A 22,281-nucleotide genomic window follows, 5' to 3' on the forward strand; every position below is an offset into this window, starting at 1 on the left:
TGTGCCTGCCTCCTAACAGCTAAGCTCCTCACTAAATACAGGTCCTTCTCAAAAAATTAGCGTATTGTGATAAAGTTCATTATTGTCTGTAATGTACTGATAAACATTAGACTTTCATATATATTAGATTCATTACACACAACTGAAGTAGTTTAAGCCTTTTATTGTTTCTAATATTTATGATGTTGGCATACAGCTCATGAAAACCCAAAATTTCTATCTCAAAATATTTGCATATTTCATCTGACCAATAAAAGAAAAGTGTTTTTAATACAAAAAAAGAAGTCAATTATGTTCAGTTATGCACTGAATACTTGGTCGGGAATCCTTTTGCAGAAATGACTACTTCAATGGGGCGTGTCATGGAGGCAATCAGCCTGTGGCACTGCTGAGGTGTTATGGAGGCCCAGGATGGTTCGATAGCGGCCTTAAGCTCATCCAGAGTGTTGGGTCTTGCGTCTCTCAACTTTCTCTTCACAATATCCCAGATTCTCTACGGGGTTCAGGTCAGGAGAGTTGGCAGGCCAATAGAGCACAGTAATACCATGGTCAGTAAACCATTTACCAGTGGTTTTGGCACTGAGCAAGTGCCAGGTAGTGCTGAAAAATGAAATCTTCATCTCCATAAAGCTTTTCAGCAAATGGAAGCATGAAGTGCTCCAAAATCTCCTGATAGCTAGCTGCACTGACCCTGCCCTTGATACAACACAGTGGGCCAACACCAGCAGCTGACATGGCACCCCAGACCATCACTGACTGTGGGTACTTGACTCTGGACTTCAGGCATTTTGGCATTTCCCTCTGCCCAGTCTTCCTCCAGACTCTGGCACCTTGATTTCCGAATGTCGTGCAAAATTTGCTGTCATCTGACAAAAGTACTTTGGACCACTGAGCAACAGTCCAGTGCTGCTTCTCTGTAGCCCAGGTCAGGTGCTTCTGCTGCTGTTTCTGGTTCAAAAGTGGCTTGACCTGGGGAATGCTGCACCTGTAGACCATTTCCTGCACACGCCTGTACACGGTGGCTCTGGATCTGGATGTTTCTACTCCAGACAAAGTCCACTGCTTCCACAGGTCCCCCAAGGTCTGGAATCGGTCCTTCTCCACAATCTTTCTCCGGGTCCGGTCACCTCTTCTCGTTGTGAAGCGTTTTCTGCCACACTTTTTCCTTCCCACAGACTTCCCACTGAGGTGCCTTGATACAGCACTCTGGGAACTGCCTATTCGTTCAGAAATTTCTTTCTGTCTTACCCTCTTGCTTGAGGGTGTCAATGATGGCCTTCTGGAGAGCAGTCAGGTCGGCAGTCTTACCCATGATTGCGGTTTTGAGTAATGAACCAGGCTGGGAGTTTTTTAAAGCCTCAGGATTCTTTTGCAGGTGTTTAGAGTTAATTAGTTGATTCAGATGATTAGGTTAATAGCTCGTTTAGAGAACCTTTTCATGGTATGCTATTTTTTAGATAGGAATTTTGGGTTTTCATGAGCTGTATGCCAAAATCATCTTCAGCCTTTTTATAGCTTAAACATGTTTCTAATGGTCCATTGTGTGTGTGTGTGTGTGTGTGTGTGTGTGTGTGTGTGTGTGTGTGTGTGTGTGTGTGTGTGTGTGTGTGTGTGTGTGTGTTAATTTAATTGACAAAATATTTTCAGGTTTTTTTTTCATGACAAATACATTTTTGCGGACTAAAACGAAATGTGAATTTTTTATATTTCTTTATAGTTTCAAGTAGGTGTAGTTAACATTTCCTTTGCACTAATTATTGCATCAGAAGAAAAATACATACATCTATTGACCAAAACTTTACTAAAGTTAAAACAACTTGGATGACTAAATTTTGACTAAAACTAAATAAAAATTTCTTGCCAAAATTAACTGGAGAGAGAGAGAGAGAGAGAGAGAGAGAGAGAGAGAGAGAGAGAGAGAGAGAGAGAGAGAGCATGAGCTGAGATGTGAGTCCATTGCCAGAGCTCTGAGGTCTGTCTTCACCTGGCTGCAGTGTCTCCAACACACCTCCTACTCTCCACTGTCTGGTCTCTGAAGGTGATTTAGAGTTTGAGTAAAGAACTACAAGCCATTTTCTGACTGGACAAACTGTTTCTCATCTGGAGTCAGTGGAAGATGGGAGAGATGTCTGCAGGAATGTTTACATCACTCGGTCTCTTTCTCCTTCCTCTCACGTCCCACTGGTCCTGTTCTCCTCATGTCTCTCACACATCTCAGTTTCATTCTGTTTCTCCTATTTATTGTGTCCTCCTTTGACTCTGCTCTTCTTCTCACTTCAGCCATCTCTCCTTACCCACACATCATTTATGGTCACCTCATTTTTTGTCTGAACACTTTCCCCTGTTCCTATATCCTCTTGGTCCAAGTGGGAGCTCTCCTCCTCCTCCTCCTCACCTACTAGCATTTGTTTTATCTGTCATCATCTCCTTCCACTATAAGTCAGCACACTCAGGGTCCAAAAGAACAGGGAAAGTCAATTATGCACTCAAGGACATAACAGATCTGTAAAACAGATAAACACACACACCCTTCCAGCCTCTATCAGTACCTGATTAGTAAATCCAACAGTGCCAACACAAACCTTTCATCCTGACTCAAACCACTGGTGGTTTCTGAAGTCACAGAGTAAAAAAGGCTTGACATGAACGAGGAATTAGCAACTGCATTCAGATGAGGACAGAAGTGTCATTCCAACAGTTGCATTAGCAGCAGACATGTAAATGTAAGCTTACTGGATAGAAGAGCAGGTCTTGACGGGTCCTACTTCAGTGGATCCAGGTGAGTGGTCCTACCTTCAGCAGCCAGCAGCAGAGAGGCTCAGATCCTGAATGCAACACAGCATTTGTTCTACTATTGTCTCCCAGCCAGCTGCTCTCTCTGTCTGCCTCCCACCTCCTCCCTCTGCCTCTCCTCTGTCCCACAGTCACGCTTCCTCATTCTGCCTTCAACAGCGAAGCCAACAGGAGGAGGGAGCCGCCTGGATCCTCTGCCGTCACATGTGGATCATGACACAGAAATCGTATATCACACACCCTTTGTCTCTCCTGTTTCACTTGCAAACACAGCAGCTGACACTCAAACACGCTCCACAGCAGCAAATGGGAATTCCAGGTCTGAACAGTGCTGGTGTACGGGGTCAGAGTTATGAAACTGTTTATTTAACAGGACTAATAATGCAGTTAATCAACAATCTAAAACTGTGTTTTGAGCCTCTAAAAAGCATAAAAAACATTCTTTCGACTTTCATCTGTCCCAGGAGCCCTGATACAGGTCATTCTAACCTCTCTATTGGTGCTTATACACTAGCATCGGTCCAGTCCCTATTGGCACCGGAATTTGGTTTCACACACAGGTCAGATTTGCGTTTTCTGTGCTGAGAAGACTCTTTTTCTCAAACATTCTCCCCAGCAGTCAGACTGAGACCGAGGCGACAATACGGACTGATTGGCTGGCTGAAATTACGCCTACACAGTAAAAACAGTTGGGTTATTAGACCAACCCAACTGCTGGGTTGGGGCTAAAAATCATCTGGTTGGGTCAGTTTAACCCACGATTGGGTCAAACAATATGACCCAGCATATTGGGTTAAAATTTGCGGTAAAAATGTAATGTCTTTTTCTTCAGTGAACCAGCTTTGCCATTTTAATTTGAGGAATGACAAGACCTTTAATTGACCATCACACCAAAAAGGAGTAAGAAGAAGGTAAGATGTTTATTGTTTATTTGGATCCCCATTAGCTTCCACAGCAGTGGTCGCTAGTCTTCCTGGAGTCCACAGTATTAAAATACAATAATGCTATCAACAGTGCATGTAAATAAAACAAACATACTTAGTCTAAATACCTATGAAAATTCATAGCTGCAAAAACCGCCCACTGCTGGCCGCAAGATGAACCCCAACAGGCACTCCAGTGTGGGATATATCCGACCACTTACCCAACAATAAGTAAAAACAAGCGAAAATACATTTTTTTAAAACAATAAAATTTGTTTTATGGTCCTCTTGAAAATGTTATGATTTTGGATGTCTCTGATACAACATGGGAGTGAATTCCACTCAATAGCTCCTCTATACAGAATAGTTTTTTGCATAAAATTACTTCTGGGTCTTTGCACCATGACCATATTGTTACTTACTTGCCGTGTTTTATGCTCATGACAATATCCACTGAGTAATAGTCTTTCTTTAAAATAGTGTGTGTTGTTAATCATGACCTTTTGCATAAACAGCAGAAGGCTGTACTTTAGTTTTGCCTCCATAGTTAACCAAGACAGTTTGAGATGCATCTCGTCCACAATGGTACGAAAAGGACAGTGTAAAACTACCCTAGATGCTCTGTTCTGAGCTATTTGAAGTTTCTTTAGATGTTTCTGGGCTGAGGCTGCGCAGTGGCGCAGTGGTTAGAGCTGTTGCCTTGTAGCAAGAAGGTCCTAGGTTCACTTCCTGGCCTGGGATCTTTCTGCATGGAGTTTGCATGTTCTCCCTGTGCATGCATGGGTTCTCTCCGGGTACTCCGGCTTCCTCCCACAGTCCAAAAACATGACTGTTAGGTTGATTGGTCTGTCTAAATTGTCCTTAGGTGTGAGTGTGTGTGTGCATGATTGTTTCTCCTGTGTGTCTCTGTGTTGCCCTGCGATGGACTGGCTCTCTGTCCAGGTTGTACCCCGCCTGATTGCCCGTTGACCGCTGGAGATAGGCACCAGCCCTACTGGACATCTCCTTTCCATAGGCTCCAATAAGGGAAGAGAGGTGGAGCTGAGGGTGGGGCTGTAAGGCTGGGATAAACTGACGACACCCGGTCGAACTAGCTACAAGCTAACCTGAAGCTAACCCTGGCTAACCCAAAGCTAATTTGGAGGTGGGAGCTAAGCTAACGGAGGTAGCAACCTAGCTACAACCGGAGTTAACTGTGCACAACACCAGAGCTTCTGAGTCAGAGATACACTGGGCTGACCGCTGGGTAAAACCGGGTGGAACACAGAGTTCTCCGAGACCTCCACAAGCCGGCAGCCGCACAGCAGACAAGCGCCGCTGCGATCTGAGATGCGCAGAGCTGCCGCTGGGGAGAACCGGGTGGAAAGGTTTCCATCCCAGAGCTCCACAAGTCGTCAGCCCGCGCATCAAACAGAAGCCGCGATCAGACAGAGATGCGCCGAGCTGCGAGGAGGGGAGAACCGGGTGGAAAACATCGGTCTCCCGAGAGCTCCACAAGCCGATAGTCGGAACCCAGCTCCACCAACATGTTATATTTCAACCCATTTTCTAAAGTGCAGCATTATATTAAATGCACTGGGTTTTACCCTATTACATTTAAATTTCATGGTTAAACAGTACATGTTAAAATCTAAGCTCAGCTCGACAGTGTCCTAAAATACATAAATATAATTTTACTTACCGAAAAAAATGAAGTGGAGACTCCTTGGACGCTCTATTAGTGAAATTAATGCCACAGCAAGTCATTTTGTCCAACAGTTGCACAAAAAATATCCAAACAAGAATACACAAACACAGAGACTCAAAATCCCGGAACAGTTTCTAGGCCAGACCGAGGCTCTACTGAGGCCTTTCCACGGAGCTAGCTCTGTGGTCACGTGGGTCTGATGCTCATTAATTATACAGAATTTTAGGCTTTTAATACACTTAAACAGAAGAGTGAGAAAAAATTCAGCCCCCTCAGAGTTGTCATGAGTGTAAACTACATAAATTAAACAAAAAAAAAAAAAACATGTTTCGGTACCAGGCTGTAAACATGTTTATTTCTGCTGTGAAATTGGTATTTTTAACATTGGAGTCAATGAGGATTTGCTCGCTTCTGACACCAGCGCCCAGCGGATGAGGGTGGAACTGCAATTTATTTCATTTCCGGGTTTGCCTCAATTTTAGAGCTGCATTGTGGGGGCTTGAGGGCCACATTTCAGAAGTATAGGTAAGTTAAATGTTTACACTGCCATGTTTGCAAATTTCTGTAAGAAATGTAATTCAGCAAACAAAGTTGGCAGTATTGTTAATCTCTTTATTTTTCACTCTAAGGCACACAACAAGCATGGAATTCTCTGAAGTTGTAGCTGGCACTTCAACAACAGGCTCTGTTCACATCACACATTTTGTGACCTCCACACCAGTGAAGCGCCAACATTTGTCGGCTATACCAGAAGAACAGATCACACCTATAAAGAGACCTCGTTTGGATGAGACCACAGACGCTGACGACACTTTAGAAGGCAGTAGTTCAATGAACATCCCAAGCCCACAAGATAAAACATATGACCCTCTGGCATCAATAAGTGCTTTAACGGATGTCACTGAACACACGTACGCTATCCAATACCAGCATTTATTTATATTCTTTCAGATACATTCACAAATTATTCATTAATTATTTGTTTTATATTCACTCTAGAAAGGACATATCAGTTCCAGCATACAGTATGAATACCTATTTAGTATATGAGAAATGCCTTTTGGAACTGTTTGAGAAATGCCCCCCTGTGTGTCAACGAGCAACAAGGGTGCAGACCAGAAGAATTGGCACTTTTCTGACTGTCGAGCAGTGATGTCTCCACTGTGATTATCTTAGAAAATGGAATAGTCAGCCATTACATGGAGGTACTCCAGTGGGGAATCTTCACCTTTCTGTTGCTGTTGATTCAAACGGTGGATCATTCTTCAAATTGGAAAAAGTAATGAATAACTAACTTCACCACAATATAAACTTCCAAAATATGGTATATATTTAGACATAATGTTTTGTGTTTCCTTAGATTTTCCAGGCAATGAAACTTCAAATGTTCCACCACTTCACATTTTGACGGCATGCAAGACTGTATATTGAGCCAGCTATTGTACATATGTGGAAGTCAGCCCAGGATGGCATGATGGAGGAGCTAAAACAACAACCTGCCATACTTGGTGGTGGCATGAGGGCTGACTCTCCAGAAATAATTATCCTTCATTTGATTTTGCTGCAACAATAAAATTTGATCTAATTCGTTACATTCACATTGTGCTTCTAAAAGGTCACTCGGCGGAGTATGGCAGTTATACCATGATGGACCTGAGGAGCCAGAAAATAGTGGATTTGCAACTTGTTCAGGTTTGTGCAGTGATGAGAAATATTTCAAGAAGTTATTATCTGCTAGAGATCCACAAAATAATTTGTAATTCCTATTGCAATTAATTAATTATGTTTATTTTGCACAAGCAGAGCAATGAAGTTGGTGGAAGTTACCACATGGAGCTTGAGGGTCTGAAACGCAGTCTGGGTGTCTTGAATGAACACAATATACCTTTGGACTGTGTTGTTACTGACCGCCATCCTCAAGTCCAGAAGTACCTGAGACAAGTGGGCAGGATCACCCACTACTACGATGTGTGGCATATCCAGAAAGGCATTTTTGTCTGTATTTTGGTTGACTTCAGGGGTGGCGTTAGGCCCGGCTACTTGGGCTGAAGCCCCGGATGTTTTATGAAAAGCCCCAGATCTAAATCGTGAAAGTAGCATGCAGTACCAAAGTCCAACAGAGAGGGAGCAGCTGGCAGTAGTTTGTATACAGCCTGCCTGCGCCTCCACCACTGAAGAAGAAGCCCTTCAGCAGCCGGCTTCTTCTACACTCTCTGCCTGAAACGCATAAGTGAAGATGGACATAAGGACGTTTTTTAGACAAAAAGTACAACGACAGAACCCCAGCTTTGATGAGACTGGTGTTGACTCAGGTTTGTGAGTCTTATTTGAAAATATTTGTTGTGCTGCTGGTTTGCCTAAAGTTAGCTTACTATCAGGTAAAGTTGTTGGAGAAAGAAAGGGAATATTTACTATCATCTCACACTAAACACTAACAGGAACAATATTCTGCCCTCAATATGCTTAATATGTAGCTTCAGATTAAAAATTATGTGGTACAAGACAAATATATGTGATGTTGACTAGTGCGTGTCACGTGTGTGTGTGTGTGTGTGTGTTAAGCCCCGGATCTGGTGGGAAAAGTAAAAATAGGGATTAAAATTTTTCAGGAAAGGTAAAAAGAACAAAAGAGTAATCAGTGGATCCTGGGAAAGGCAGATATGTTAGAAGAAGAGCAGTTAGTGTGTAATATTCAACACAAGGTCACATCAAAGCTAGTCTGAACAGGTGACTTTGCAGATGCTTTTTAAAGGAGACAACTGAGTCCACTGATCTCAGGCTCAGGGGGAGAGAGGTCCAGAGTCTGGGGGCCACAGCAGCAAATGATCTGTCACCTTTGGTCTTTAGCCTGGTGCTGCACAACCAGTAGGCTTTGGTCACTGGAGCTCAGGGACCTGCTGGGCGTGTAGGGACTGAGATCACCAATGTAAGATGGTGCTTGTCCATGTAAGGCCCTATGGACTAGAACCAGGATCTTCAGATGAACCCGGCAGTTAACCGGCAGCCAGTGAAGCTGTAAGAGAAGCGGGGTAATGTGGGTGTGTTTTCCTAATTTGGTCAGAAGTGTAGCGTGATGGAACTGACTACTTTTATGCAAGCACAGGCATTCTGAACCACCTGTAGATGATTCAGGGAGATGTTGCTCAGACACGTGAAAAGAGAGTTACAGTAGTCTAAGCGTGAGGAGATGAAGGTGTGGATAACTGTCTCAAGTTCAGAGCGGGAAAGAATGGGACTCAGCTTAGCAATGTTCCTGAGATGGAAGAAGGATGAGCCAACAAGAGAACTGACATGAGAATCCAGGGTGAGAGCTGGGTCAAAGGTCACACCAAGATTCCTGACAGAGGGTTTTGTGTGAGAAGGAAGCTGACCAAGGGAGTCTCTGACTTTGGGAACCAGCTTGTCTGGGGCACAGATGAGGATCTCAGTCTTATCTTCATTCAGCTGTAGAAAGCTCCCAGCCAGACAGGTTTTGATAAGAGTCTAAGCAGGTGTGTAACAGCTGCAGCTTAGACATCTCATGGGGCTTAAAGGAGATGTACAGTTGGATGTCATCTGCATAAAGACTGTAGGAGATTCATTAAAAAAAGTCATTTGATGGAGAGGGAGCATATAAAGGAGGGACAGTAGGAGCCCCAGCACAGAACCTTGTGGGACACCATGGGTAAGGGAGGTAGAGGAGGACTGAAACTTGGAGATGGCCACAGAGATGGAACGCTCAGAAAGATAAGAGGAGAACAACTCCAGAGCAGATCCTTATAGGCCTACCCAGTCTCTCAGCCTATCCAGTAGCAGGTGAACGGTCAACGGTGTCAAAGGCTGCAGTCAGGTCCAGCAGGACCAGAACAGAACAGTCCCCTGCATCACTGTGAGTCAGAAGGTCATTAGAGACCCTAAGAAGAGCTGTTTCAGTAGAATGAGCTCTAAAAAACCTGACTGGAAGCAATCATAGAGCGAAAGTGGGCCATCCCTTTATTAACTCCACACTAATCACACATTGTTGTCACCTGTGGACACACATTCTAACATCAGCATATGTACCCACAGGAAACCTATTATTATTAAAAACGCTAAAACATATGGCCTGTATCAGAGCTACATGTGAGAAGTTTTCAGGGCAAAAAACCGCATCAAAATCAGTTGAGAATTCAAGGAGTTATGGTTGATTTAACTTGCTGACACTCCTCGGTCGGGGGGGGGGGCTTGACCGGTCCAAGATGGCGGCGCCATCACTCGTCAGTACCCATAGGCAGTAGCGGTAGCGGTCACGCGGGGTCTATCTATGTCTGTACCTGTCATAATTCTGCACACTTGTGTACCGTTCTACACAGTCGAAGTTTACAGCGCACTTTCTCCAAGTGAACTTAGCTGAAGAGCGCAGTGCGAGTGATGGGATGATTGGGAATTTTTGAAACTTGCGCTGACGACGGAAGCCGCGCAGCGACAGACTTGCCCACTCAAAGATGGCGGACTACAACAAGGGTAAGAAACTGGTTTGTTCCGTCACGACCACAAGATGTATGAGATCAGACATGAGGCGTGTTTGATCACCTGAGTCGGAAAGTCGTGAATCTTACGCTCTCTGTCCGCTTAGCCGTTAGCTCCTGTCGCTAGTTGTTACGTTGGCCCGATAACTTTACAGAGGTCACAAAACAGCCGCAAACTAAGCTGCGCCTGCGTAGTTCTTCTACCTGTAAGGTCAGGTGTAAACAGTTGATGAGTGAACTAACCGTCTTCACTCGGTAACACCAGCTTGTCCCGAAATGCGCAACATTGTCGAAAATCCCGCAAACTGCGGAGGATACCATTAGCTGTTGTATCAGCGTGGACACGTCCGGGTTTCTACTGAAAAAGTTTCGTTTTTCACTAGAAAATACTCATTTACGTTTGTGATACCAATGCTTTACTGAGTAATTCTGCATCATTGTTGTGTTGTTTTGGTTAAAAAAGCAGCAGTGTGGCCTTTTAAAGATGTGTTATTACTTCGAATAACACATGTTATAAACTCATTTATCTGCCCATAAACCATCATTTTATCAACAAGCTGCCTCCAATCACATGGCCTTCCCACAACAGCGTTGCACATCTCAGCAGACATGCTTTTTACCTCTGTTTGTACAACACATGCTAACTGTTGATGTCCCCCCAGAGCTGGGAGAGGAGATTTACGACAAAGTGGTGGATCTGACCCAATACGCCAAGCAGCAGCGATGGTGGAGCCGAGTTTTCGGTAAAAACTCCGGGCCTGTAGCAGAGAAGTACTCCGTGGCCTCGCAGATCGCCATCGGCGGAGTGAGCGGATGGTAAACACCAGATCTGATGTAGTCTAATCCAAACCACTGTCAGAGCTCTGCCTCTGTTATCGTCACACATGTTCAGTCAGGCTGCTCCCAACTATGGTTGGCCGATGGTCGAATTTTTCGACCATCAGCCATAGGCTGAGCCGTTCTGGTTGTTCTTACAAGAGGTGATTTATTTGTTTGTTTGTTTGTTTGCTCTTGACAGGGTTCCCACAGGGTCTTAAAAAGGCTAAAAAGGTCTAAATTTCATAAATTAGAATTAAATGCCTTAAAAATACCTGTAATTTCATCCAGACGTCTTAAAATTTATTAGGCAAGACAGCTTAGAGCACATTTCAAACACGAGCAATTCAATGTGCTTTACATAGCATTAAATGGCACAACAACAAACACGAGAACACACGTTAAAATATATACACATAAAATTATAATTTAGAGCTAAAAGGAAAAGACAGAATTTTGGTTGAGCAGTTCCATCACGGACTACAGTGGAGATGATGCATGATAAATAATTCATGTAAAGGCAGATGAGTACATGAGGGTTTTACTTTTGTTTTAAACTACACTAGGGTTGGAGCAGATCTGAGGTCATGGGGAAGCTGATTCCATATGTGAGCAGCAGAGTAACTAAATGCATCTCCACCGTGTTTGGTTCTGACCCGAGGTTCTACCAGCTGATAGTTACCTAAGGATCTCAGAGCCCTGTTGGGTGTTTATACAGGAATGAGATTGGACGTGTATTTTGGTCCCATGCCATTGAGTGATTTATAAACTAGTAGGATCATTTTGAAATCCATTCTGTAGTTTACTGTTAACCAGTGTAGAGATCTAAGAACAGGAGTGATGTGCTCCGTTCTCCTAGTTCTTGTTAAGACTCTAGCAGCAGCATTCTGAACAAGCTGCAGTTGCTTCACAGCTTTTGGGAAGACCAGTTAGGAGACCATTGCAGTAGTCCAGCCGACTAGAAATAGAAGCATGAATGAGTTTCTCTAAGTCTGGTCTGGACATGAGTAGGGTTGGGCATCGCTTGATTTTGAACAATTCCAATTCCTCGTTTCGATTCCGGTTCCTATCGATTCCCAATTCCGATTCTTTGAAGACATGTTTTACATGAGCCAGCTAACCACAGGTCCTACTTGATGAAATTATCTTAACTTCAACATGAATTTTAACCCTATGAACAACAACATCACCTTCATTTAGACAAAAACATATTTTGGAGAAAAAAACAAAAAGACTTGCAGCACAACCAGTGTGTTTGTTTCTGACCACAACCAAAGTCTGGAAGAAGCCTCTGGGATGAGAGGCTAAATGTCTCCAACATATCCAGAAACGTCCAGCTGTTTTCAGCTAAAACTCTCAGGATGATCATGTTCAGGATGACTGAGAACTACACCTCCATGCTGCAGCAGCATTCAGTCAGAACAGGAAGTGAAACTTAAATGTAGCTGCTGTCAGTAACAATCTAACATATTTTAAACATTAAAACTCAACAGAAATAGTTCAGAAAGGAAATTAAAAAATGTTATTAATTATTATTATAGTTATTTAATGTCGCAGAAGCTTATGTGGTCCACCACAGAGAAGCTGCTCTAGCTCCGTGTGTTTTTTTTTTTTTTTTTTTTTGCAGTGAGACACACTCACCTCACAACGTCCAGAGTTTGTTCTTTAAAGCTTCTATTAAATCCACCGTGTTGATGTATTTAACAAGTTTCCTCTACGCTGCAGGAGTTAAAGTTTACGTCACGGAGTAAAAGTTCGGCAGACGTGTTTGTTTGTATCTGGGTGGGGGGAGGGGAGACTCGTGCTGCACACAGACAGCTGGTGTGATCAGCTCTGGAAAGCATTGATCACAATTTGCAGATCATGTTTACGGAGATCGGCCGCGGATTCCTCAAAGTCATTAAGGTTAGATCTAGCATTTCTCCTTCAGCCTTATCGCTGCCTCTCCCGACTCCAACCAGGCCCATCATCCTAGATAGCTTTGCTCCTGTTTCTTTGCCTGAGTTAACCAAACTAGTTAACTCTATGAAGACCTCTGCATGCCCCCTCAACATCATACCCTAATCTTTGTTTAAAAGTGCTTTTCAGTCCATCGGTCCCAGCGTGCTCTCTATAATTAATGCTTCTCTGGTTTCTGGTCAGGTCCCTGCTTACTTTAAGAACGCTGTAATCCACCCGCTTCTTAAAAAACCGAGTCTTGACCCCTCTCTCCATAGCAGCTTCAGACCCATCTCTAAACTTCCATTCATCTCCAAGATCTTGGAAAAGGTTGTGGCTAAACAACTCACAGCTGCTCTTGATGAACATAACATCTATGATAGCTTCCAGTCAGGTTTTCGTAGAGCTCATTCTACTGAAACAGCTCTTCTTAGGGTCTCTAATGACCTTCTGAATCACAGTGTTGCAGGGGACTGTTCTGTTCTGGTCCTGCTGGACCTGACTGCAGCCTTTGACACTGTTGACCATCACCTGCTACTGGAGAGGCTCAGAGACTGGGTAGGCCTATCAGGATCTGCTCTGGAGTGGTTCCCCTCTTATCTCTCTGAGCGCTCCTTTTCTGTGGCCATCTCCAAGTTTAGGTCCTCCACCACCTCCCTTACCCTTGGTGTCCCACAAGGTTCTGTGCTGGGGCTCCTACTGTTCCTCCTTTATATGCTCCCTCTCCATCAAATGACTTTTTTTTAATGAGTCTCCTACCATCTTTATGCAGATGACATCCAAATGTACATCTCCTTTAAGCCCCATGAGATGTCTAAGCTGCAGCTGTTACACACCTGCTTAGACTCTATCAAAACTTGGATGGCTGGGAGCTTTCTACAGCTGAATGAATATAAGACTGAGATCCTCATCTGTGCCCCACACAAGCCTTTTCTCAAAGTCAGAGACTCTCTTTGTCAGCTTGCTTCCCACACCAAACCCTCCGTCAGGAATCTTGGTGTGATCTTTGACCCAGCTCTCACCCTGGATTCTCATGTCAGTGCTCTTGTTGGCTCTTCCTTCTTCCATCTCAAGAACGTTGCTAAGCTGAGTCCCATTCTGTCCTGCTCTGAACTTGAGACAGTTATCCACTCCTTCATCTCCTCACGCTTAATCTGGGCGAACACTGTGCGACTTTCTCACTTGTAGCACTCAGTTTCAGCTCAAATTGTACAACTTCCTCGCAGGGCAGATCTCACGAGTCGTGCTCACACTGTACGACCCAGTTCTCAGATGCGACCTGACTGCTCACACTGTACGTCTGGTAGCAACACATCGGACCTAAAAATATGCTAAAAATAGCAGTTTTTACACAACACGTCTTGTCTTGTTTTGCCTGTTGTCCTTTGGGAGTGCTGCAGGAGGACACACAGGGATTTATGGAGGTTGGATGAGGAAAACGAAATAAAGAAAGTAAATCTGTGTTTTGTGATCAGTTTAATTTGACATGAACACGACAAACACACTTTCTTGACAATCCTTGTCACTGTGTGTAAAAAAAAATGTTTGGAAATAAACACGAACAACGTTATAGGGAAATAGCGGGTGAGCGGTGTTGATGCATGATTGCGCTTGCGCCGTGAGCGGTTCTGGTACTTTTTGGGTTGCAGCCGCTCGCTGTGCCGCTTCAACCCTCACGAGGAACGAGCAAAATATCAAACACTCCAGAAGTCCGTGTGAGCTCACGATTGCTGATCGGTAGCTGGTCACGTGGTGTTAATCTCCTCTCGTAACCTCCTGTATACTACATGATACTCAGCGCAAAACTCGCCCCGATCTTGTGTATTCTTGCACAAGTGGAAAATTGGCTCGAAAAAGTCGCACAGTGCGGTAAACCCCTGTAAAAAAAGTTGACAATAATAATAATCGTCTTGTTTTTAAAAAAACTATAATATCTCGGTGGATTACCGTGGCTGCGGTGTAGGCGCGGTGACCCTTACCAGCCACCGTATCATCTGCTGAAGTTGCCGACGGCACATGCGCACTTTGATGTTTACAACCAAAACTTTCTTGAAGCTAAAGCTGAAATAATGGCCAAAGGAGGAGATGGCAGTGTGCAGGACATTTATTATCCCTCAAAGAAGACAAAGTGGGAAGTACGGAAATTTTTTGGATATTTGAAGAATGCCAAGGGACAGTTGATAGAAGACGGCTATCCTGTTTGCAGCACGTGCAGAAAAAGTGTCTGTGAAAGGCAGCAACGCTTCAAATCTCATGACACATCTGCGTGACCATCACCCACAACTCTACAGTCAATGCAAGGCAAGCTAACGTTAGCGTTTTAGCTAAAATGCGTGATCCGAGGATTTGGGTTGAGGGAGAATGTAACGAGTCGCCATATAAAGCAGCCGCAGCGCCGCTACCTGCATATAAACCGTGTAGCTGACACCCCCATGTTGAAATGACGCTATGCATTATGGGGCTCCCAGGGTCAGATAAGAGTTGGTCTCTCTCCGAGAATAATTATAAATTTAACAATGATTATTGCCTGATGACATTTTCCCAAATCTGCAAAGCTCACTGGAAGGACACAAACCGAGGACAATATTTTCCTGATATAGGGTTTATTACTCAAGTAAGGGTAAAAAAGTATCTGATTAGAAGGCTACTTGAGAACTCAGTATCATCTGATCTAATATTTTTTAAATGATGACATCAATTAGACAAAAAATAAGAAGTTATGGGCAAATATTGGTATTTTAAAGACTAAAGGGGGAAAATGTAAACAAATAAACAACATAATTACAAAATAACAAATTGTAGGCAAAATTTAGACACAAACTGAGGACAATATTTTCCTGATATACAGGGTTTATTTAGTTTCCTGAAAATTTAACATGTTTAAAAAAAATACCGCGATAATACCGAAAACCGTGATAATTTTGGTCCCAATAACCGTGAGGTTAATTTTTCACATTGTGACAACCCTACTGTAACTCTCTTTTCACGTGTCTGAGCAGAACCTCCCTGAACCGTCTACAGGTGGTTCAGAATGCCTGTGCTCGGCTTCTGACCAAGTCCTCCAAACACACCCACATCACCCCGCTTCTCCTCCAGCTTCACTGGCTGCCAGTCAACTTCAGGGTTCATTTCTAGATCCTGGTTCTGGTCTATAGGGCCTTACATGGACAAGCACCATCTTACATTGGTGATCTTCTTAGTCCCTACACCCCCAGCAGGTCCCTGAGGTCCAGTGATCAAAGCCTACTGGTTGTGCAGCACCAGGCTAAAGACCAAACGTGACAGATCATTTGCTGCTGTGGCCCCCAGACTCTGGAACTCTCTCCCCCTGAGCCTGAGATCAGTGGACTCAGTGGTCTCCTTTAAAAAGCAGCTGAAGACTCACCTGTTCAAGCTGGCTTTTGGATGACCTTCACCACTCTCTCTTTGTTCTGTTCTCCCCACCTATTCCACCTTCCTCAGGATCCACTGATTTCCCTCTTTCCTGTTCACTCTCTCTCTTTCTTAACATTTTTTAATCACAATTGTCTATTTTTTGCTCATTTTAAATATATTTTTATCCATCCATTTTCTGAACCCACTTGTCCACGTGGGGGTGGGGGGCTGGTGCCTGTCTCCAGCGGTCAATGGGCAGTCAGGCGAGGTACACCTTGGACAGAGAGCCAGTCCATCGCAGGGCAACACAGAGACGCACAGGACAAACGATCATGCACACACACACCTAAGGACAATTTAGACAGACCAATCAACCTAACAGTCATGGTTTTTGGACTGTGGGAGGAAGCCAGAGTAGCCGAAGAGAACCCATGCATGCACAGGGAGAACATGCAAACTCCTTGCAGAAAGATCCCAGGCCGGGAAGCGAACCGAGGACCTTCTTGCTGCAAGGCAACAGCTCTAACTACTGTGCAGCCCAATATATTTTTAACCATTTTCTAAATTCTTTTTTATATTTTTACATTTTTTGTTTTTGTGAAGCGCCTCATGATTTTTATCTTGAGAGGCGCTATAGAAAAGATATTTTCTTCTTCTTCTTCCAGTCGGCATGCTAGGAATCAAAATTAGGAATCGAAATAAAAAACTTTGAACGATTCCGGGAAAAACTAACAGTTGCAACCGGTTCCAATCGATGCTCGATGCCCAACCCTAGACATGAGACCTCTGACTCTTGATACTTGATGATTTAGTTATAGCCTTTTTACATCTTTGGTGTGTTCTTGCTGTGTTGAGTTTCAAATTCCATCTTTCAGTTAATTTTAAAACACAGAAAATTTTTATTTACCTGCAACGTTTCGTTTGCGGCTGCAAACATCAACAGGCTGTGTTTTAAAAAGAACTGAAAAATGGAATTAGTTAAAGCCTTAATATGTCCAGAGAAGTTCAGGTTGGAGTCAGTGATAACACCAAGATTTCTAACCTGGTTCTTTGTCTTTATTTCCCTGGAGTTCAGCTGGGCAATAACATCTATTCTATCCTTCTTGTTGCCAAAGACAACAACTTCAGTCTTGTCTTTGTTTAGCTGAAGGACGTTTGAGTGCATCCAGTCGTTTACTTGTTCTAGGCACTGACAGAGTGAATCCAGGGGACGACAGTTACTAGTTGATAGGGCTAGGTAGATCTGGGTGTCATCAGCATAGCTATGATAGGCAATGTTGTTATTAAGTAATACCTGACCCAGGGGGAACATATAGAGATTAAAGAGTAGTGTTTTTAGAATTGAGCCATGGGGGACCCCACATGTCATGGTGATCTGCTTTGATTGGTAGTCCCTAATAGAGACAACATAGCCCCTGTCTTTGAGCTGAAGAAGAAGAAAGAAGAAAGTATCGTTTCTATAGCGCCTCTCAAGATAAAAATCACGAGACGCTTAAGCTCAGGCAAAGAAACAGGAGCAAAGCTATCTAGGATGATGGGCCTGGTTGGAGTTGGGAGAGGCAGCGATAAGGCTGAAGGAGAGATGCTAGATCTAACCTTATTGACTTTGTCCACAAAGAAAGACAGAAAGTTCTCACAGTTTGTAACAGAGTGGATGGAGGCTGTAGGAGAGGCAGGAGAGACGATGCTGCTGATGGTGTTAAACAGCACCTTGGGGTTCCCTTTGCTCTGGGACACCAGGTTGGAGAAATAGGAACTCCTCGCGTCTCTGACTGCAGAGTTAAAGGATGTCAGAAGATCCTTTTGGTGCAGCAGATGGACGTGGAGATGGGTTTTCTTCCACAAGTGCTCAAATTTTCTGCATTGGTGCTTTAGGCTGCGAAGGCTGTCATTAAACCAGGGAGTAGGGTTCACTGCAAGAACTGATCTGGTTGTGACAGGACAGATGTTGTCCAGAATGGAGAGGCAGTGCTCGTTGAACTGAGAAGTTAAGGAATCTGGGTCATTATCAAAAGAACAGGGTGGATCAAAAGCAGCAAGAAAATTGCTAGCTGTGCTCTCATTAAGAAAACGAGAACTAACCACACGGCGAGCAGGAGGTTGGGACGCAGAAACTGACAAGATAAAGAAAATGCAATGGTGATCTGAAATATAAACGTCCTCAGGACAAACACTGTCAGAATTTAGACTCAGGGTAAAAACAAGGTCTACAGTGTGCCCCCTGGTGTGTGTGGGTGCGCAGGTCGGGACAGTCGTTTGGCTCCGGGCCAGTGCGCCACTCAGCTAAACAAACAGGATGGTACGTCCTCGGTGCGTCTTGGGCGATCGCGAACGAACGGAAGGACAAAAGAGTCTGGCGATCATAGGAGATGGTAGCAGGGGCACTACTGAAGAGGATCGCAGACAGGAGCAAGGTGGAAAAGAGGAGTTTAGTGGTGAAAAGTTTGAAAAAGTGGCCGGTGACTGCGGCTAAGCCAAGCACAGGCGCCATCTTGTTACTGACCGGAGAACATCCCCAACTAAGATGGGACTGGAACCAGCCTAGTACTGTGCCTGATAGTCCCACCCAGTTTGTGAGTATGTCCAGAAGGATGTTGTGGTCCACAACATCAAAAGCTGCACTGAGGTCATGCGTCATCAGGACAGATGCTTTACTTGATTCCGTGTTGAGACGAAAGCGTTTAATACCTTGATCAGTGCAGTCTCTGTGCTGTGGTGTTGTCTAAAGCCTGACTGAAGACTGTCCATGATGTTATTTGACTCTAAATTGTTGTTCATATGATCATTACCGCCTCTTCAATGATTTTTTCACCAGAGAGAGATTAGAGATCGGTCGGTAGTTGTTCAACACTGAGGGATCTAGTTTCCTCTACTTTAGAAAAGTGTCACAGCAGCAGTTTTCAGTGGTTTAGGAAACAGACCTGATGTTAAAGAGCAGTTAACAATGTCCAGTATGTCAGCTTTCAGGCAACTAAAAACATTTTAAAGGTTGTAGTCAGGCTGTCCAGACAGCAGGTAGAGGAATGTGGAGTCTTTACTATGTCATTCAGTGTTTTAGTACTGATCAGGCTGAAAGTTGGCATTCTGGCCAGGTTTATGTTTATGTTTATGTATTTAGCAGACGCTTTTGTCCAAAGCGACTTACAAGTGATAATCAGCATTTTGCCCTTGAGGCTAACAACAACAATAACAACAACAATCATTGACGTCAGTCATGGAGAGGAGGGAACAAGGAGTGGACAGTAGAGAGGGGGGGACGGGTGCAGGGAGGGTGCTAGTTTAGAAGATGCTCTCTGAAGAGCAGAGTCTTCAGGAGTTTCTTGAAAATTGAAAAGGAAGCCGCAGTTCTGGTAGTGCTTGGAAGGTCATTCCACATTTGTGGAACGATGCATGAGAAGAGTCTGGATTGTCCTGAGCGAGGTGTAGGTACTGCTAGCCGACGATCCTGTGATGACTGGAGCGGCCGGGCCGAGACGTAAGCCTTTGCAAGAGGATTCAGGTAGATGGGAGCCATACCATCTCGTACTTTGTATGCTAGTGTTAGCAATTTGAATTTTATGCGTGCTGCTAGCGGTAGCCAGTGGAGCTCAATGAACAGAGGGGTGACGTGTGCTCTTTTAGGCTGATTGAAGACCAGACGCGCCGCTGCGTTCTGGACCATTTGAAGAGGTCTCACAGTACAGCCTGGACAGGTTGTTGCTGTGTGGCGGTGGCGGTGGTCTGGTTGTGTTGGTTTAGAGGAATGAATGGCTAATGTAATGTTTGTGATTTTTTTCATTGAAGAAAGATGCAAACTCATCACATCTGGTCTGAGATATGAAGTCTGGGGCTAACTGTGCTGGAAGATTAGTTAGCCTCTAGGCAGTAACACACAGAACATGGGAACTGTTAATATTATGATTGCTGACTTTTGAGAAAAAATGATCTACCTGCAATAATTCATGGTGATCAATAGTTTCTGATCATTGTTCCTGCTTCTGAGTACTTAAAGACTTTTAAGTCTGTTCTGATTGCTTGTACATGTTATATATGAGAACAGTCCTTTGTCTTTATGTCCACCTGTTTTATCAGATTTTATCTTGTATGTTTTTATCTTACCTGTTGTTCTTTGGTGTAAAGCACTATGCTGCTGCCTCTTGGCCAGATCGTTGTTGGAAATGAGAATGAGTTCTCAGTCCACGCATCTGGATGAATAAAGGTTAAATAAAAATAAATAATTTCTAAGCATTGCAATTGCTTTATTTTTCCTTTCAGGTCTGTCCGAGCTTGTCCGGACATCCTTTCAGAACGCCATCTTAACTCAGTCCTACATGACAACAGTTTAAAAAGAGCACCAACTTTCTACTTCTAGTTATTTAGACTTTCTGACCGTTTGTGATTGGTTTCAGGTGTGCAGGGTATCTATTCCAGAAGGTTGGAAAGGTTGCGGCTACAGCTGTAGGTGGAGGCCTTCTGCTGCTGCAAGTAGGTCTGCGCCATTTCTTCTCAACTTCCATGAACCAGTCCGATTTACAACATTAATCATTCACTCTCTGTCTTCCCAGATAGCCAACAACAGTGGTTACATCCAGGTGGACTGGAAGAGGGTAGAGAAGGACGTCAACAAAGCTAAGAAGCAGATACAGAAGGGAACCAACCAGGCTGCTCCAGAGTTAAACACCTTTGTTGAAAAGGTATCCTCCTATTTTATCAAGAAGAAGCTGAAATCAATCTGTAGAGATCAGGGCTGGACTGGGACAAAAATTCAGCCCGGGCATTTTGACTGGAGACCGGCCCATCACCTGTTTTTTTTTGGAAAAGACATTAAGCCTTACGCTGTTTCTGACACACACCAACGTACACTTTCTTATTGGTAGTATTTATGTATCAATCTAATAAACGTAAACCTACACCATCCTTCCTATCCTGGTATTCTAAAAAGTAGGGTTGGGGGTAACTGATTATTTTTAAAATGATTATTCTGACGATTATTTTATCGAATAGTCGACTATTCTAATGACTATTTAGATGATTAATCTAGCGATTACTTTTCTATTGCACAATTACTAAAAACCAAAAAATTCTCAAATAAATTCCTCCAAAAAATTGATAAGTTGTTACTGTAAGAGAATAAACACTACAGGCCTTCCATTTTGTATAACACTGCTTTTATTGTGTTGCGGTTGTTTATGTTCTGGTGACGTGTAGAACTTGGGAGTGCAGGCTGCTGCCTGAGAGGTGGTTGGAGACGGAGTGTCTCCATGCTGCTTTGTTTTGTTCACTTATGTGCATGAGGCAAGTGGTGTTACCACCCTTCCTGGGGAGTCACGTGTTTCTCCTATTTTAACTGTAAATCCTTCTAGCTGTTATATTTATAACAAGAAACAGATATTCGGACGGAATATTTTCACGTTTATTCGAATATGATTGTGGAACACACCCAGCATCATAATAAATGAAGTAATATTTATGCCAATTTAAGCCTTTATGGGTGACCAGGACTCTGTGTTTATGAATGTGGAAGACACCCAGCATCCTGTGATGGCACTGATAACATCAAGAGATAATAAATAAGGTAATATTTAGGTCAATTTAACCCTTTACACGTGACCAGGACACTGTAATCAATTTTTGGCAAAAGAAATGATCATTTGTTGCCATTTTTGAGGTGTTTATGAATGTGAAAGACACCCAGCATCCTGTGATGGCACTAATAACATCAAGAGATAATAAAAAAAGTAATATTTAGGTAAATGTAACCCTTTACAGGTGACCAGGACACTGTAATCAATTTTTGGCAAGGGAAATTATCTTTTCTTTTTTTTTTTTTTTTTTTTTTTTTTTTTTTTTTTTTTTTTTTTGCCATTTTTGGGGTGTTTTTGATGATACAGTAGGCAGTATGAGTACAGTAACATCAACAGATAATACATAAAACCCTTATTTGGTCAGTTTTAGCCTCCATGAAAATCTTAGCGATTCAATCACTTTTTGGCAAGTAAAATGCCATTTTAGTTGTCTACAATTAAATCATCAATAAAGAATTTAAAGATATTTTGAGGCATTTCTTATAGGTAAACGGGAGGGTGTAGTCTATTTGGCAAGTGACAATCTTAATTTTATGTGCTGAAGTGCCTTTATCTTGTTACTTTTAAATAGAGCAACGTAATGAATAGCAACCTACACAGTGTCATTGTAAAGCCAAAGCTTGATCATTTTAAATACTTTTTTTCAAGTAAAAATGTGCCCCAAACTAGTTAACTGTGGCTCCATGTCAAGTGGACTA

At 43.3% G+C, this 22,281-nt stretch overlaps 1 protein-coding gene across 2 annotated transcripts in view; it reads left to right on the top strand.

The window, feature by feature from the left end:
• The window catches only part of fundc1 (FUN14 domain containing 1), a 497,656-nt gene that overhangs the window by 460,709 nt on the left and 14,666 nt on the right, over window positions 1-22,281 (top strand). Inside the window, exons 2-5 of one of the 2 annotated variants that reach the window (XM_070544114.1) lie at window positions 9,859-9,885; window positions 10,553-10,706; window positions 20,408-20,483; window positions 20,564-20,692. In XM_070544114.1, the coding sequence (XP_070400215.1) occupies window positions 9,867-9,885; window positions 10,553-10,706; window positions 20,408-20,483; window positions 20,564-20,692 (378 nt within the window). In that variant the 5' untranslated portion in view covers window positions 9,859-9,866. Of the gene's footprint in view, window positions 1-9,654; window positions 9,886-10,552; window positions 10,707-20,407; window positions 20,484-20,563; window positions 20,693-22,281 lie in introns of those variants that run through there. The other variant, XM_054747236.2, reaches the window with a different exon arrangement.

The sequence above is a fragment of the Nothobranchius furzeri genome, chromosome 14 (assembly GCF_043380555.1).
Source record: "Nothobranchius furzeri strain GRZ-AD chromosome 14, NfurGRZ-RIMD1, whole genome shotgun sequence".
Lineage (NCBI taxonomy): Eukaryota > Metazoa > Chordata > Actinopteri > Cyprinodontiformes > Nothobranchiidae > Nothobranchius > Nothobranchius furzeri.